The 19622-nt window shown below is 35.4% G+C and overlaps 2 protein-coding genes across 2 annotated transcripts; both read right to left on the minus strand.

Moving 5' to 3' along the window:
- Positions 1-4009: 4009 nt before the first annotated feature.
- On the minus strand, positions 4010-13182 carry LOC107004905 (protein RETICULATA-RELATED 4, chloroplastic-like). Its single transcript, XM_015203310.2, has 9 exons — positions 12665-13182; positions 12333-12544; positions 8709-8777; positions 7307-7441; positions 7151-7204; positions 7005-7049; positions 5268-5407; positions 4469-4594; positions 4010-4369 (listed from the first exon to the last, which is right to left on the minus strand). The coding sequence occupies exons 1-9, from the start codon at positions 13044-13046 to the stop codon at positions 4291-4293; spliced, it is 1242 nt and encodes a 413-aa protein (XP_015058796.1). The 5' UTR covers positions 13047-13182; the 3' UTR covers positions 4010-4290.
- A 1120-nt stretch (positions 13183-14302) lies between these two features.
- LOC107004257 lies at positions 14303-19379 on the minus strand. Its single transcript, XM_015202487.2, has 2 exons — positions 18169-19379; positions 14303-14601 (listed from the first exon to the last, which is right to left on the minus strand). The coding sequence occupies exons 1-2, from the start codon at positions 19309-19311 to the stop codon at positions 14560-14562; spliced, it is 1185 nt and encodes a 394-aa protein (XP_015057973.1). The 5' UTR covers positions 19312-19379; the 3' UTR covers positions 14303-14559.
- Between the last annotated feature and the right edge of the window lie 243 nt (positions 19380-19622).

A 19622-nucleotide genomic window follows, 5' to 3' on the forward strand; every position in this document is an offset into this window, starting at 1 on the left:
CTAGGTGGAGAAGAAGAAGGGGAAATAGTGAATATATATAATCGTGTGGTTCTATAGCATGAGTTATGTGTTATATATTTTGGCAAGTTTATAATAAAAAACAATTCTAACTTAGTTCATAATTTGACCAGGGTTGTGATTGAGATGATTGAGATCCCTCGACTCTTTATCAGATGTCTCAAGTTCCATTCCTGGTAATGGAAATATCATAGTGGTAGTGTCATAAATATGGGCATGGTTGTGGGTGCTCTAAAAGTATCTGAATCAGTGATATTCGAACCTGGGCTCAAGTCTCAATAACACTAAAATAGCTTTAAGCATCCACCCAAGAGTCAATGGACTAGCCAGAATATATATATATATATATATATATATATATATATATATATTTCTAGACAAGGTTAATGGGTGTTGAGCACGCAGCAAACTCTATAGGTCTACCCATGCTTACCATATATATTCGAATTTAAAATTTAATCGGACTATAAAGTGAATATGTGAAGAGGTAATTTACACAATCATTTTCTTTTGGAACCTAATATATAGTTTGTCTTAATGTATTTGTCTTATTGGCTTTCGACGAACTCTATGAGCTAAACATATAAAACAAACTTTAGTATCTCTAGTCCCAACTCTATAAAATTTAGGAAAGATACCTTTTTGTTTAAAAATTTAATATTATACCAAACGACTTTCATTTTATTTTTTAATTTTTGGAACCTACGCATTGGGTGAATTTTACGAGCTCGGTTGAAAAGGTGTTGACAAGAAAATCAATATGTAGCGTTTATTATGAGATATCACTTATTGCATCAATTCAGTCATTCTTATAAATGATTATCAACTTTGAAAATATTATTCATTTTGATTTTTTAACATGATAAAATAGTATTGATGAGTAAAATATTCACTTTAATCCGAAAAAAGAAAATAAGATTAACAAATGAAATAAGGCACAAGTACCCCCTAGACTGTGGCCAAAATCTCATAGACAGGCCTTAACTAAACTAACTAAACTAAGAACCTATTAACCCGTCATTTTTTGTAATTTTATACACCTTTTGATTTACGTGGCATACTCTGTGACTCTGCGCAGTTGAGACGCATGAAAGACATTTAGATGTCACTAAGCCAAAAAGGTGTTCAAAATTATAAAAATAAAAATAAAAAATTGTTCGATAATTAAATCTTCATCACATTATTTTCTGATTAAGGTTGCTTCATATAAGCAAGTCAACGTTTTTTCTTTAAGTTGGAAATTTCTTGGAAGTGAATTTTGTTAACTCCTTTAATAAGACTGTCTATCGTGCAACACAAGATAACAATTAATAGAGAATCAAATTTATGATCAGATCGCGCACTTGCAGGGTTATTTAGGGTGGTGCTTTCAATAGGATTTTCTCTATATCTAAGTTCAAATTGAGATCTCTGATTAAGAATAAAACAGTCATGTCAACAACTTATATTGATGCTCGAGTATTACTTAATAATGTACTAACTTTTAATTTCGTATGTATGAAACATTAATTTAGCTAGTAATTGTGATAAAGGTACAGAGACTAAGGATCTATTTAGTCATCGATATTGCAAACAGAATTTTATTTGGCAAATTTTGTTTGACTATATAATTTGTCTATTTTGTCTGAAATTTTAAAAATCAAATATCCTACAAACTTGCTTAGGGCCAAAAAGTTATGGCAAAATCTTTTTAAACTTTATAACTTTATCCTAAAATTTTATATTTCATAAAACAATTCATCTATTTAGGACCCCCCACTAATACCTACTATCCATTTTGGTCATCTAAAAAAAATTGTTTATAAAATGTACAAAAATTATATTAAAAAATAATTAATTACTATCGTTATTATTTTTTTATTAATTTTCACTGATGGATCATCATAATTAATTGCAACATAAGCATTGAGGTGAGTGTTGTAGTAGCTAATAATTGTGTTATTAGTAGATTTTATTAAAATATCTTGTCATGATTTTAGAATATGTATTATCTAGTTCATTACAAAAATGATAATTTTGTGCCAAATTAATGAATATTTTTTTAATATAATTTTTAGAACTTATTGGTATAAGTCCCGTTTTAAGTTTTTCAAAAAAGAAAAAAGAAAAAAGAGACTAGAATATGTTTTCAAAAATTATGGCCAAAACATATTTTAAAACGTTAATCCAAACTTCACTCAAATCTGATTTCTAAAATATTTGAAAATCTATAACCAAATATGAACTTAATTATCTTTTTCAAGCTCTATTTTCTAAGATTTGAATATTCAACTTTTGTTAGCTCACATAGGCATCAGAAAATGCTTATGTAGCGCAAGTTACAACCAAAAAAAAAGATGTTTAGCTAGCTTATTTAAGGAGCAAAAATTAATTAAGCTAACTAAACATGGCCTTAAAAGTTGAAATTCTTTCAAATAATCTGTGATTAATTTTGTTTTAGATTTTCTCTCTCACATTTTTTGTCAAGTTTGGCTAGGAATAGTTGGACCTAATTTTGGGTGCCGCCATGTATGGATACATAGAGGTGACAAATTAGCCCACAAAATATAACTAGCACAACCCCTTCAAATTATAAGCAAGAATTAGCTCAAATAATTTTTGGACAAATTAATTATTGGGCAATTTTTAAAATGACTATAGTTTGGCTTAATCAAGATTTATAGCTTGTGTGATTACGAATTATAACTACATGTTAGAAAGAGACAAAGGTGAGCAAAACTAGGAGATGAAGGAGAGAGGACAGTAAAACTTGGATAAGAGAGGAGAGAGGTAAGCGAGGTTGAATACATGTTGTATTCATTTAGTTAGGTTGTATCACGAATATTATTGAAACAACTGATTTGTATCAAAATAAATATAATTGTATAAAAACTTATTGTATTTAGCTTCATATAGGAGGAGAGTAGAAAGGCAAGCAAGATCGAGAGAGGGAGAAGAGAGGATGAATACATGTTGTGTTTGTTTGCATTTATTACAGAATACAAATACAGTTGATACAAAATATAAATATCACATATTTAATACTGAATATAATTGTATCAATTTTATTAACGTACACCATTTGTATCGACAAATACAATTGGCAGAATAAAAATTATTACTCCCTCTGTCCACAATTGTTTAGCAGGTATACTAAAAATAGATATTCAAGATTAATTGTCAATTTAAACAATCAAGAAATAATTAGTCATTTTTTTCCAATTCTACTGTTAATAATTACTCAATTTCTTCAATTAAAAAGTTATGTAGACTTTTGATGTTCTTGCTACATAGTAGGGTTATACTAGTTAAATTACATCTTGTATTAAATTTTCTTTGAGGGGAGTGCATGACCTCACCCTGACAAACAATCACGGATAGAGGCAGTATAATACAACTAATACTGGTTATGTATATAATTGATATATCTTATACATAATACAAAATACAATTGTCCTGTTATGTAGAATGGCTTTTTAGCTGCAATTGCTTGGGCTGAAGAGAGAAAGGGGGGCAATGGGAAGAGAAAGGTAATGGAGAGAGGAGAGAAAAATTGCTATAAAACCCTACTTGTAGTTACAAATTGTAATATTTTAAAATAAAGTGATTTATTATAAATACATATGTAACTTTTCAATCAATGTATTTTAACCTTCCTTTTTGACACCGTGGAACAGAAATGCCAACAAAGATTGTAATATAATATTAAAAGCAAACAACGCGCAACAGTAACTACTACATTTATCCACTTTTAATTGTTAGGTCAAAAGTTCAAAATGAAGGACACATTCTTGCAAAATCACCCCTACGCCAGACTCAATGATTAGAATTGAAAAACAAATCCATCAAAAGCAACAATGAAGTACTAAGTCATGCTGAGCTTGAACTTCAGAAAAGGGTGTGTTTGGTACGGAGGAAAATATTCTCCTACATACCAAACACACCCCAAGTCTCTTCATTTTAACAAATCATGAATGCATATCACCAATTCCAAGCGCGAAAAAAAGATGCATTCGATTTACAAATATCTTTGTAATCCCACAGTTGGTACTTACAGAAGTACCAAAAATGACAGAAAATTTAAAGCAAAAGTATCCCAACCCGATAAAGAACAACATAAAATCTTCAAATTATCAAACAAACATATAAATACTTGAGAGGTCTAAGAAAGATGCTAGATCTATAACCTCTACTAATGCAAAATTATTTCCCGCTAACCTATCTCCATGTAACGTTTAAATGGTCTAGCAATCAGACATCGACTTTCTGAAATTCAAAACCAAGTAAATGCACCTATGCCTCATGAGCCTTTTGGCTAGGAGCTTCGTCATGAGCCTTTTGAATTCCGATTAAACGAGCGTAATCAACCCACCTGTGAACCAATTTTCCAGTTTTTGTTATGTGATTAATCAGTTGAAGAAATTGGGCAAATAGAAGGACAGATGTTACTGAAAGAAGTGAAGGATCTTACAATAGTGAACCCAAGAATGTGTTGCCTGTTCGCACAGCAAAGCACATTGCACTCAACATCAACTTGTGTTTGTGTAGCATGGGCTCCAAGATCCGTTGTTCAATTACACCAGCAACAACTTGATATCTGAGAAAGAAGAAATGTGCTCATAAATTTACTTGCAGAAAGGACGGGTACAGATTTTAATGTCTAAGCATCTATACTGGTATTTACACACAGATAACTTTGCAACATAGATCTCTCTGACTACATAAGACATGAATACCACTCATATTAAGATAGTTCTCGGATTATGCAGCCATATTTAGACCCTCAAGTCCCCAAAAGAAAAAGTAAACCCTTCCGGGATAACAGGCTAGGAGTTAGTTGGAAGCCAAATGGCTGCACTAGAACACCAATCTGTATTCATTGAAACTATGAGCAATACTCTTCGCACACAAGATAACACCAGAAAAGTCATACTCCACTTCTAGATGGAAAAGAAATATATTTCTCTAGATACGAAGTTAAGAAAGTAAACGGGTACTTTGTATGATAATTTACAATTTTATGACCAGTGACAAATTCTTTTCAGAAAAGATGCTTATCTTGGAAGAATCTCTTTTGGACAAATATGCTTATCTTGGAGGGAATATCTTTTGGAAATATAATATTTAACAATGTGGAGAGAGGCATAACTGGGGTAAAGCTACTAGTGTGCTTCTAGGACATGAAAAACTATAATATGAGGACAAATCATAAACGATGAAGATCTCAAAATAGTGGAAACACATGTATATACTCATCCAATCACACTCACCGAAGGTTGCTGGAAACTGCCATATAAACACCATAAGCTACACTGGTTGATACAACAGGCAAATTCTCCACTTCTTCAGCAGCAGACTTATTAACAGCCTTCTTTGCATTTAGTACTGCATTTGTCACCACTGTGCCAACCTGGTTATAAAGAAATTAATTCATTTAGGTACACCAACTAGGACCTCTTCTTTCCTTGTGAAAGATTTTTTCCAAGAAAGAGGACATTATTCAACAAAAGGCAAGCAAAGAAAAGAGTAGTGATATTTGTTGTACAGAGTGAAGTTGAAAAAATTTACAAATATAGAAGCCACGACTCTCTTTTGCATATTAATGGAAGAGGTCATGCCAAAAACAATAATCACGGGACAGTAGGTGATTCAAGTCCTCAAAAAAAACTCATTTCCCTTCCAGAAACTTCCAAAATAACCTAGGTTTAATGTGATTATATTAGGACAAAAGGACAAAAGTTCTAACCCAGGCTGCAGTGAGATCCGTTTGTGCACAACAACAAACCTCAGCATAAGGAATGGAGCACAGATTGCATGTCATATTAATGAGTTCATACACTCTTCAAAATTTCCATCCATTCCATGACTATACCCAAACCCCGACAAATAGTGTTGCCTCTTACACTTGCATAAATAAGCAAATTTTCCGCTTTCCTTAAATTTTAACTATTTCCTAGAGCAATTTTTCCTTGGGCAAACCAAGCTCAAAATAGAACTCCATTATGTTTCAAGTATTTTTCGATTATTAAGCTGAGTTTAATGGTGCAATGGGCTGTATAAAACATGGTCTTTCTAAATTTAGATGACTTAAAGCTTCGTATGATGGATCAATTGGACTTTGGTGAAATCTTATAATACCAATTCACTAGCCATAAAGGAAAACCCAGTGTCTTTGAGGTCCAATAAGAAATAAGTACATTGTAAACGTAGAGCAGGTACAAAATGTAGGTATTTTCAGGGCATGAAGAGATGGCCAACCAAAAGTCGGGGCGCTGGACAACAATTAAGCAATTAATTTTGGGAGAACAAAACAAGCCAAAAGGTGTTGGTGTGTGGTACATGCTGCGGTTAGATGATATGAACCTTTTGTGTGCTACATGAATCATGAAGTGTCAGAAACAACCTCTCAAGGGAGATTTTGCTGTTAGCAGATGCTACTTATGTGGTGAGAATACTGCAAGTGCTAGCCACCTCTTTCTACAGTGTCCTATAGAAGCTCTTCCTCAACTTTGAAAATCTTCTCAGAGTTATGCTTAACAGCTTAAGACTGCAGAACAGATGTTGAAATGACAGGAAAAGAAGGATTCAAGGAAAGACAAAAGGGTGAAACACAGTCACCGCAAATGCATATGATGGACAATATGGAAGCAAAGTACCATGAGATAATTTGAAGACAGTTTATTTCATTCAAAAGATTAAGCTCAATTGTATACTTTTGTTTTACTTTGGTGTAGGAGGAACTAGTAGAAGAATCGGAACAAATTTTAGACCTCATAGAATCCCTAGAAGACTAGAGATGTGATGTACTTTGCTCGATGTGTAAAGCTACAGCACATCCTTAGTGCTGGAGCATTAAAATCACTAACCATTTAAAAAATGATAAACCTCGACAGACTCTTTCAATTTTTAACAAGGAAACCTCAACAAAAACTTCACTAACAAGGAAAACACAAACAAGTATTAGTAACAGAGACATCTAGAATGAAATATGAAGAGGTGAATATTACCAGGGAAGAGGCAGTTCCAACAGCAAAAAGTTTAGACCCATTGCGCTGCAAATTTTATCAAACGAAAACCAGGTATTCAGTCAATAATTCATTTTTGAAGTTTTTTAGCTCCCAGAATGAGGCATGAAAACAGAAGAACTACATACCGCTATTGCACCTATTCTTTGCAACAATGAGTATGATGTCCCAGGCAGGGCCATCTGCATATAGTATAGGGAGTCAGATTTTATTGTTTAGCCTTACTTAATGTACAACCAAGCATTTATGACCCAAACAAAATTTGGCATGATAACATTAGTGACCTGAAAGGCATTATCCGGGCAGTTGTAAAAGAACTTGGCAATTCGTCCAGCATTAACAGCAGCCATTCGCGGTCGGAGAGAAACAGTTGGAGCAGGAAGATAGACGAGCATGAAATCTGCTATTACGGCCATCACCTAAGCAGAACAAACACAAAATATCAATGATAAACTGTGTGACCGAATGCAATGTTTGGTCCACGCTTGATTACCTTAGTTATGGACAAGCTTAACCAACACAATAAAAGAAGTGATCCCACGGTGTATGCTATTTGCTGATGATATTTTGTTAATTGAAGAAACTAGCAAGGGGGATTAAAGCTTGAACTATGGAGAAGCACTTCAGAGAGTAAGGATTTTTAGATAAGTAGAAGTGAGACAGAATGCACGCGTTGCAGGTTTAATCAGCTTGAAAAGAGAGAAGTTGAGGTGAAACTAGATGGAATTGTGGTGTAAAATGCAAAAAAAAAAATATGCTGTCTAGGCTCGGTGTTTCAAGAGAATGGAATGGAATCAAACGGTTGTACTGGAGAAGTACTACCAGAGTGTCATGTGATAGAAGGACATCTACCAAACTAAAAGGCAAGTTCTGTAGAATAGACTGGTGATGCTATATTGTAATGAATGTTGGGGCGCTCTAAAGTCCATGTTTAGACATGTTTTATGTCAACCTACCGCTGTGTATCGCTTGTAGGTGTGAAACTAAGATAAAGGAAGATGTTAGAAGGGAAAGATAGACCTAACACTATATGGAAGGAAAGTGTCTCGAAAGACCTACAAATCCTTGGTATCAATGCAAACTTAGCGAAAGATAGGACACAAATACAATGCAAGAGAGAGATCCATATAGGTGATATCTACTAGTTGAGGATAGGTTTTAGACTTGTTAGAGAACATTCAATTCGATTATTATTACTACTATATATGTGTGTGTAACTAATTTTTCACTTCTATTTTATTTATTTAGTATGATGATAATATGAAATATATAGCTGACACAAACTTGCTTGGAAACAAGGAGTAGTTGTTCTACCAAAAAGTAAAAGTTGCACAGAAGGGAATGGATATCATGATTCATGCAACTCAACCACATTGAGGAAGCTAACCATCTTTAGAAGTACATGTATGGACAAGATGATACACATTTCTGGATAAGCATGTAATCTTAAAACCAAACCGTCTCATTTACCAAGGATTAAAAATACCTTTGAGAGAATTACTGATGATTATCCATGAAAATATCGTTCACTAGGGATAAACAGCACCGTGGTGGGAATCACCAATGACTTTCCATTTAAAATCTGAGTTTCTCATTGACCAAGGATAAACGACATCTAGTAGAGAATTATCAACAAAGACAGACACATAGATAAAACAACAGTATGTTATGAGAAGAGCAATGTACCACGTCGGCGACAACAATTTCTAGCTCATTAAAAAAGTTTTCCCTGCGGCGCTCATACTCAGCAGCAGTCTGGAAAAAAGCAGATAAAATAAAAGATAAATACCCATACTATTTTAACAGTATCAAAGAAACAGAGAGCAGGTGAAAAATGAGTCACCAATTAAAAGCACAGAGAAATAATGTCAAATTTCATATATAGATAGATATAGGAGACCCATGAAAAAGATCTGCAACAACGAAGTAACACGATGCTATTATTTTCTTTTGTTTGTAAAGTACAGGCAGAACAGCCTATAATGCTGGACCTTTAAGATATTTGGGGAAGAGTCCCTAGTTAATTGGGTGGTTGGAACATTTGCAATCACTTCCTCTATACAACATGATTTAAAATTATAACATTGTTGACTATATATTTTTATTTTTTTACGACCATGGTGTCCAGGCCTGCTTTCACGCAGCTCGACTAATTCCACGGGATAGCTGCCACCTCCACCAACAACATGTACTAGATAGCTCTATCCACCAAAACTAGGACAGATGAGAAGAATCACCTAGTGTTTTTGTCTCAACTCTTCATTAATCACTACGCTACAACCTTGGGTGATTGTTGACTCAAGTTCTTATCAATCCATACATCCACAGATATAAAGATGGATATGTATGGATCCATTGTGATGTTACAAAGCATAGTAATGGTGATCAAAAGTAGACTTATCCTAAAAGGAAAGCAATATGTTGGGAATAAAGGTTGATAAATTATACAGTGTGGAATGGACATGAATCCAATGAAGAAATGTAGTAGTTGGAGTTTGGCAAGCGACCAAGAAAGAAAGAGGATTCAGCCAATGAGGATTGCCTTCTAACAGTACAAAAAAATAATCGGGAGAAATGACTTTGGAATTTTGCACTTCCTAAAGTAAAGATGAAACAATTGCATGCTTGCACAAGAAAAAGAGTCATTTATGAACTGAAAATTATTCACCATGAGCAACAAGTTTTTCATAGTTGCTCTGAATGCCTCTCTGACTAGTCATCACAGGAAATTTAATCAGTTAGGTCTAAGTGAATATAATTCTTGTGCAAATTTCAATGCATTCTTTTTTCCTGAAAAGTGGTTGATCTCACTCAGGGAAATCCAGCTTTGGCCAAATACGAACCAACGAAACAACCTCAGAAATACTCCACTGAAATATCCCACCCCAACCCCACCTACCCTCAAAACTGCAACTGGATGAGGGATCACTGCAACCTGCAAGCACTGCTGTCCAACTTGCAAGTTCAAATATAACCGCTTTACAGCAGAAAGAAAGGATAGATTTAATCCACTACTCTCATAAAATGTCTTCTTACCTGATCAACAAACAGACAGATATTTGGAACAAGGCTGTTGTGACAAAGCAATTGTGGGCTATAGCAATGACGGACTGCCTCTAGATCAGATGGATCCATAACTTCTATATCAAGCACCAAACTATGGAATCTGCTCCTATCTCAGCTCCAGAAGAGTGGAGGCTTTAGCATTAAAAGCTGTATCACTATCGCATGATCTCACCTCAGTATCAAAGAGTTCCCTGGAAGAGTATGATTCTGCAGCCTAATTTGCACGCAAGGTTTTAGTTCAATCTTTGGCTTGCTGCTCAAAGGGAGATTGTCTATAGTGTATAGGCTGCTGAAGTTTGGAATTCAAGTGCCTCAAACTTGTGTCTTTTGTGGTCTTTCCGATGAATTGTTTGAGCATTTGATTTTCCCTGTTATTATGTGAAGGAACTATGGTCCAGATTGTTAGCCTGGCTAGGTCATCACAGACCTATTTGTGACTGGTCATCTGAGTTCAATGGATAAACAAAGCAGCTAAAAGAATCTAGGGCAATGGCTATTGTTACCTGTGTGTTTGCCTGTTTGGCATGCTGGTTTAATTGGTTTGGTGAGACAGGAATGTGATCAGATTCCGGGGGGGAGGAGTATCTTCAGCAGACTGATTATGCAAGGAAATTGTACTGCATATAAACACCAGAGGCAGAAGCATCTCCAGCTTCCAAAGACCTTTACTTGCTTCAAATTCATACCCTTAGGTCTTGTAATTAGAGAAGTTGTTGTATTGTCTTTTTATTCACTATGTAAGATTGTTTCTCGTGTTTTGTAGCTGTAGCATGTATAGACTTTTTGAAATTGATAGGAGTGTAGATAGTTATCATCTACTTGTTTTGTATTGAACACTATTGGATGAATAGATGCATCGTTCACCAAAAAAAGACAGATATTCAACCAAGCATAACATACATAAAATAAAAGCTAGAAACCCAATATTCTATTATAACTAAAGAGAAACATTATATATTCTTGTTGTCAGAGTGACCGCAGTGTACTTTAAGGATTTCAAAGGATTCTTAGAAATTATCAACAATTATTTAAAGAAGCCAGATTGAAAAGATAAATAGACTTCCCCTTGTTCAATTATTTTTTAGAGGTTGCACGATAATAGAACAAAGCACTCCCAACACTGAATCATCTTGATCTCCTACACGATTAGCTAATTCTATATTGTCACTCACCCAAAAAATTCTTGAGTCCTCAATATGAGTAGAATTTCACCTCCACTCATCCCAATCATGGTTTAACTCAAGTCTTAATACTAAAACACCAGCAAAAAGTCCAACTCATTTTAACACAAAACAATGGAAGGAAAAAAAGGGCTAATTAAAAAAGGAGAAAAACAAAAGTCTTCAAAGTACAAATTTCTTTCTTATAACCCAAGTGTGCTTCCAGAAGAATGAATCCTAAAACTCAAATAGTACAAATTACACAGAATTTGAGCTCGATGTCGATGAATCACCCATGCAATTCATTTATTATGAGTTGGCATTCATATTGTCTGAACAGACGATTCCATAACCTACTAGTATAAGTTCATCTACTGATAATTCTTAGCAACGGTTCGTTGATCTACCCCAACACCTCACAGCAAACAGAGAATAGCACATGCCAATCCTCCCAAAACTTCAACTTTTACTGCCTATATCTCTACCCTCTTACAGCACTCTTAATTTTCCAAAAAAATGTCTAGTTCTTCCATATTAGATATTCGAGGTCATTGGAATTCTCCATATCCAAAATAATATGCCTCCCACTCATCCAGGAAGACAATACAAATGCGTCAAAAAGGACTATCAAATTACTTCATCCATCCCATAATTAAATCAATTTTGACCAACCAAAGTTTAAATGACTTGAATTAATTCAACTTCTAATAAAAGATGGATACTTATTAACTAGAGTAAAAACTACATTTTTCTCCATTTCCAAATGATAACATCAGTACATCTAGAAAGAAAAAAAATTAACCATCTATCACTTTCTTTGAATTTTGAAAAGAAAACAAGATTAATATAAAGAAAGTGCTATAGTTGTTAGGTCCGGACAGTTGAGGAGTAACCTACCACCCAGAAATGTATGCCTACCACTAAAGAACCAACTTTCAAATGTGTAGAAGTACAGGATGATGACAAATATCTTGGGGAAAATGAAACAAAGAAAGCATTGAACTTTAATGTGGAAAGTGATAGTTTCAATCAATTTTATGTGCTAAAAATGCCGATTTAGAGAAGCTACAATTCTAGTCCCCACCTTTGTGAAAATACCGACGCCGCACTCCATCCCAACCTTGGCAAGGAAGAGATCATCTGCCAATAGCCGCTCCTTAAACCCTCCAAAACGAAGCAACCATGCCATTACTGGTGATTTCTCCAGCTCAAAATATCTCAATACTATGGATCCAGGTATTCTCCCATCCTCAATAGCCGCCTTCAAATCCTTCGGCAAACTATCCAACGACCTACCTGCAAAGAATTTAGGTCAGTAATCATACTGAATATATTGTTGTAGATCATAAATGCATAATACGACAGAAGATTTTAAGTCAATATGAAGTAGAAAGTATCCTATATTGCTTTCTCTACCTGCCTCCGTCAACGCCATCAAAGCCTCCTTCTTATTCCTTTTCTGATCACCACTCTCCTCATTCCCCCCATCACCACCACCACCACCTCCACCGTTACCACCTCCATTTCCACCGTTAAAATTATCATCACTATCTCCACCGCCACCTCCAACAGCAGCGAAGGATAACATAAGAAATGTGCGGCGACCTGAGGTGAAATTAGGGCTGGAATTCATGGAAAGTGAAAGGGAAGCAACACGCGCCGCGTTAGTATTGACGGCGTTGTTAGAAATAGAAACGGAGGTACGTAAGGACGGAGATGGTTGTAAAGCGAGTGCACCGCCATATCGTGTCGTCACCGGATGGAAGTTGACGGCGGCGGCAGCGGCGGCGATTGGCATATTTGCTTGCCCTTCTTCTCACTGTTAGTTTAACAGTTATATATATGTTTTGTTGAAACAGAGTAAAAAGCTGTTTGAATGAAACGTTTAGTACAATAGTTGCAGAAACAAAAGGGGAGATGTGTGTAATGTGTAGGTTTCGCTGATCGATAAATTCAAATGTAAGCCTACGCGCACACTAAATATACGTGCAATGCACGTTTATCAAATTTTTTATTTTGATTATTGAACTTCAATTTATTCAATTTTACGTTAGGTAACATTATATTTTTTATATTCGAGACTTAAATTAACCAACACTGATTAAAAGAATCTATATCTACCGTTATGATTTGATTGTGATTTGGTATATTTTTTGCCAAAAATATTCAAATTTCCTTTTCAAAAGTAAGAATGATTCTTTCTTTTTAGCATATCGCCAATTATGCTATACAATTCAATTTGGCTCTTCGTGAATAATAGAAAAGGTGGGAAGTTTTTTTTATTTTCGATTTGGTTGGGTGAGTATGGTTAAAAGTTATCGTGTGGAATTTTTAAATGTCACGTATATCTTTTAAAATTAATTAAAAAGGAAATTTTATTTTTTACTTAATAAATATTAATTTTTAAGTTAAAGAATATATATATGAGTTATTAATATAACGAGCTATTTTTTAAAAAATAAATGATATGTCAATTTTAAAATCATAAGTTCATGATTAAATTAAAATCTTTTTTCCATATAAACAATGAAAATAAAAATTTAAAATCATTAATTTGAGAGCACGATTTCAATGTCTATCTATTATTATTGATTTGTTCCAAATATCATATAACATTATCACGTATGTATGCTAGTATTTTAGTTGAATAATTTATATACTAGCTAGGTGCAACTCACATTGTGCCCCTTCTCTTTTCCTCAATAAAAGAGAATGAAAAAGAGAACAGAGTATATGATATTTAAATTAATAAATCTCAAAATAGATTATGATAATAAAACACAATAAATAAAGATTAGTAGAATCAAGCAATGTAATTGTTTGTCATACCTAACTATAATAAAAAGTAAATTAAAAGGTTATTCTTTATTATTATCATTCATTAGTCTTCCTCAAGATGACCCATATTCAATTATCACACTTATAATTAAATTTACATTTATATATTATCATATAATGTAAAATTGTTAAGAAATATTTAAAAGAATACTTTAAATAATCTATGCCGAATTTTTCAATAGGGACTAGCTTTTCTATTTTTTTTTGGTAGAAAGGATATATTATATATATAGTTAGAACAATACACGATCACTATTATAGCTAGTGATTACAGATAAGTTCCCAAAACTAGCTAACTTATTACATAATGACCTAAATATTTGCTTAGTAGCTAGAACTCCTTCTTGATCTGCTTTGAGAAAAACTCTATTGCAGCTTCAGGTGGAGTATGTAGAATATGTGATTGAGGGGTCGTTGTTAGCTGAGAACCTATCTTGCACAAAAAGTCTGCTACTTTGTTTCCCTGCCTGAAGTTATGGCGGACCACTGGATTCCCCAACCTCCTCAACATTAATCTGCAAGACATGTCAATTGAAGAATATAATGAGTTTGGTTCTTTTAAGTAATCGAGGAGATTAGTGGAGTCTGTTTCGACTTCCAAGGGTTGGAGATTCAGCATATCTGCTATCTTTAAGCCTTCAATGAGGGCTTCAAGTTCAGTCATAATATGAGTGTGACTGCTAGCTTTTTTATAGAATTCAGCCTTCCAATTTCCATGGTTATCTTGGACGACTCCAACAGTACCGCTACCCTTATGTTTCATCATGAAGGAGCCATCAATAATTAACTCAAAATATCCAAAAGGGGGAACAAAACACTGCATCGGGATTGGAAGGAGATGAAGTGTAATGAAAATATTCTAAAGTTTTGTTGTTGACTAGGGAATGTGAAAGAAATTTAGATTTACCATTATGGGTGTTGTGGTTTCTGTTAGTCCAAATGTGTCAAATGGCGTGAGGGAGAAGATCAGTCCATTCGTAAGGTATGTCATTACAAGGGTAAGACAGGAGATTGAGTTTATGTAGCCAGTGTTTTCGGGTGTCCCAACCAATATTATTGATATTTATACCCATATCCAACCTGAATTTCTTGGCTACATAGCATTCGATGAAAATGTGACTAATGGTTTCATTTCCAAGGTGACAAACTTGACATACCGAGTCTAGTACAATGTTGATGTAGTGAAGGTATGTTCTGGTTGGCAATCGTCCATGCGTACAGAGCCACAAGAAGAATTTTATTTTTTCAAGAGTTCTCAAGTGCCAACTCCAATAGAAAGGAAAGGAAAGGATCTAGAAGAGTGAGTAGCAAGAAATTGTCTTACCGAATGGGTAGAAAAGATACCGCTGGTGACATGAATCCAATATGGGATGTTGGGGTGTCCAATTTCGTTAGTGAGACTAATTTTTGAGGCCTCAGCAAGGAAGTCAGGAGGTATTTCAAATGAGAGTTTCGACCAATCCCAAGAAGAGCCCGTCCAAAAGTTAAAAAGTTTGAGATGATCTTCTCCTTTCATTAAAGAACCATGTAACAGGTTTCTAAGAGGAGGAGTATCAAAAATCCAGCGATGATGCCAGAGATTGATGGATAGGCCAGACTAAGGGAACCAACCTGTACTGGAAGAACAAAAGTTGTTTCCCTAAAGAATGTTCTTCCAAATGAAAGATTGGGAATTAGCGTAGGTTCTATGTTTGTTTTTTGGGTAAGAGTTTTTGCCCAAAGGGAATTTCTGTTAGTGAGAAGTCTCCATGCAAGGCTTGTGATAAGAATTTTTTTCTTAGTTTCAGCTTTTTGCAGTCCAAGACCACCATTTTCTTTTGCAGATATGATTTTATCCAACATAGTGAAGCTTTCGTTTATGGATAGAGGACCCCCAAATAAAATCGCTCTGTATTTTTTCTATAGTGTGACCGATCTTTTTTGAAAGTAGAAAATATTGCATGGTATAGGTTGGGATGGCGTTGAGGGTAGTTTTAGCTAGTGTAACATAACCAGTTGTTGTCATGAAATTAGTTTTCCAACTGGAGAGATTTTTCTTCATGTTATCAATAATGAATTGGAAATCCTTGGGTTTAGGCTTTTCGAAAAGAATAGGTAAGCCAAGGTATTTCCCAAATTGAGAGGAGGGAGTTATACTTAACAGATTTTTGACAAGATCTTGCACATTATCTTCGCAGTAGAGGGAGTAAATGGCCTTAGACTTGGTGTGATTTATTTTTTGGCTAGAAAGAACACAAAAGTCATTCATGCATCTGGAAATAGTTGGTAAGGATTTGGAAGTTCCTTTTGTAATCAAAGTTAGGTCATCTGCAAAAAATAAATGGGAGAAAAAGGGTTCATGAGTTGATAGTTGGATCGGATCCCACAGCAGAAGATCCACCTGGTAGTGGATATAGGTGGAAAGGAGTTCCATACACATTATGAAGATGTATGGGGACATGGGGTCCCCTTGACTTATTCCCTTAAGGGAGAGAAGTAAGGGGTTTGGTTACCATTAACTAAGCCAACGATATTCAAGGTGGTAATACAGCTCATAATGAGTTTGCAGATTTTTGGAGGAAACTTGAAGTAAAGTAAAGCTCGATGGACAAAGGACCATTCAAGTCGGTCAAAGGCCTTCTCAAGGTCAATTTTGAGCATGACCATACCCTTTTTGCTTTTAGTATTATGAAGCTCATTTAGGAGTTCTTGGACTAATATAGCATTGTCTTTGGCCCTCCGACCCTTAAGAAAACTAGTTTGACAAGGCCCAATAAGGTTTTGAAGGTATGGTTTGATATGGTATGCAATAATTTTGGTAATAACCTAATAGATGGTGTTGCAAAGGCCAATAGGGTGATAGTCTTTTAGATGGTTTGCATTGTTAAATTTTGGAATGAGGCAAAGGAAAGTATTATTCAAGGAAGGAGGAATGGTTTGATTATCGAAAATAGCATGACAATACTCAAGAGTTGATACACCCACTGTGTTCCATTGGGATTGAAAGAAATGTGGGTGTAGACCATCAGGTCCTGGAGCTTTAAAGGGTTTGAGGAAAAAAAGAGCTTGAGTGACTTCAAAATCACTAAGAGGCCTGTCCAAATCGGAGAGATCAAGTTTATGGAATCTAGGAGTAGCTGTATGAATGCTAATCCAATTAGAGGAGGAGTGAGCAGTAGTAAAGCAGGAAGTGTAGTAGGCAAGAGCATGATCAATAATTTTTTTAGGATCAGTAATCCAGTTATCACTATCATCCTTAAAGTAAGCAATACGATTTCGTCGTCTGTGATTCACTACGGAGAGATGAAAAACTTAGTATTTGCATCCCCATCTTTAAGTCAATTAATACGGGATCTAAGTTTCCAATAGTCTTCTTCTAACTTAAGAATATCATTGAAATCCTTCCTAAGATTACACTCAATATGTTGCAAAAAGGGACTGTGAGGGAAATTAGAGAAGTTTTGAATGCCTTCAAGATAGGCGAGGATTTTTTTAAAAAAAAAAAAATATCCCCAAAGTTTTTTTTTGCTCCAATCAGAAGCGTTAGCAGTAAAACAAGGAAGAGCTTCTTGGTAGGGTTTATTTTTCCAACAATTTTCTACTAAAGTATTGACTGAGGATGGTCTAACCAAAACTTTTCAAATCTAAAAGGATTACTGTTCTTTAACCCGTAAGAGATTTTAAGAGTGATAGAGCAAAGGGTTATGATTCGAGTGAGTCTTGGGGAGATGAGTCATTTGAGCATTAGGCCACAGGTCAAGCCAACTATTATTACTAAAATATCTATCCATCCACTCAAGAATCAAAGATTTATATTTTTTCATGTGGTTAGACCAAGTGTAGCCGGCACCTTTGAAACCTATGTCTATGAGATTACAATGATTAATACAAGATCAAAAGTGGGAGCTTTTGTGAGCATTAAAAGATCTACCACCTCATTTGTCATGTTGTGTGAGAATTTCATTAAAATCTCCCGTTACAAGCCAAGGACAATTATAACTGTTAGCAATGAACTTAAGGTTGTTCCAAAGATTATTACGTTGGGAGTGGTAAGTGCTCGCATAAATAGTAGAGAACCACTAAGTATATTGTTAAGGAATTACCTGTATCATGGCATGGAGTTCGTGAGGGGTTTGACGTTTCCTAGTGACAGTGATAATGTTGGAATGCCAGAGAAGCACAATTCCACCAGATCTGCCCTGTGCTGGGTTTTCCCAGTAGTCATCAAAACCATATTCACTGACCATACTGTGATGGTTACACAATTTGGTCTCTAAAAGAGCCACCATGCAAGGGTTATGGCTTCGAATGAGCTCTTTGAAGTTTCTCTTAAAATTATCATTATTAACTCCACGGGTGTTCCAAACAATAATGCTAGTCGGTTGAGTCATGGGAGAGCAGAAAAATGGTGGAACATCAACATTTCCCGACATGTGGTTTGGAAAGATTCTCAAGGTCGGGCTCAATACTACTGCATACTTGGCTAGTGCACTGTTTATTGCTGGCCTGAGATCGAAGGAGAACTTCGTTAGATTGGGCGGACAGTTGTGAATGTACTTTTTGTCCTCTTCTTTTGGAAAAATCATAAGGGCTGCACTTTTGAAGTTTGATATTTCGGTGAACGAACTTATCCTTCCAAGTGAAGGGGCTCTTGCCACTTCTGGATCTAGAGGAATTTGAGTGGATTGGCTCCCTGGGACTGGTATGGGGAAAGTTGGTTGTGGAGTCTGGACTGGCATCCAAGGAAAGATCAGTGGGTTGTTGTGAATGAGCTCTTGCGGAGTGAAGAAAGGGGTTTGACCTAGGTTGCTCAAGTTTGGATATGGACTGAGATGGTGAGGGAGGTTCCACAAAGTCTGCATTGTTTGGATGAAGGCAGGAGTTACTGCTGGTGCTAGAGGGTCGAGTACATTTGCTGCCCATAGTTGATTCACAAAAAAATCCATAGCTACTTTCATACCCTCCGATATGAGTTGCGCCAGGAAATTCTGGTTTTGGAGGATTACCAGAGTTTCCATCCCGTTGATATCCATGGAAAAGATGATTGCTTGTCCCTGTAGGCTCATCTCTACCCAAGATTGGGGTTGATGTGAGGGGTGGATTGGTTGAGTCGCAAAAACCAATGGTGGGTTAGGAGATTGAGGAGGATGAGGGTAGTTGTTCATGTCGTTTCGAGGTGGGACTGAGGATTGAGTTATCGGAGATAAGTGAATTATCTGGCGGTTGGGAGGAAGGTGTCTGAACATCTTTGAAAAATGAAAGGCTATGAATAATGTGATGGTTAGGAGATTGAGAATGGGGTTGTGATAATTGAAGATCTTTATAGGCAGACATACAATGTTGATATTTTGATAGCTAGGTTTAATATCATTTCAGTAGCAGTGGATTTAAGCTGTTTTGAGGAAAAGGTGGGCCAGTGTGGAAAGAGGTATTACAATGTTATGATGTTGTGTAACCACGTGGCTTAGTGCGGAAGAATTTTTGAGTAATTGAAGCGAGGAAGGACATAAGTTGAAGTTAATGTATTTAGTGGGACTTAAGTTTGCATAAAGCTTGT

Source organism: Solanum pennellii, chromosome 11 (assembly GCF_001406875.1).
Source record: "Solanum pennellii chromosome 11, SPENNV200".
In the NCBI taxonomy this organism is placed as follows: Eukaryota; Viridiplantae; Streptophyta; class Magnoliopsida; order Solanales; family Solanaceae; genus Solanum; species Solanum pennellii.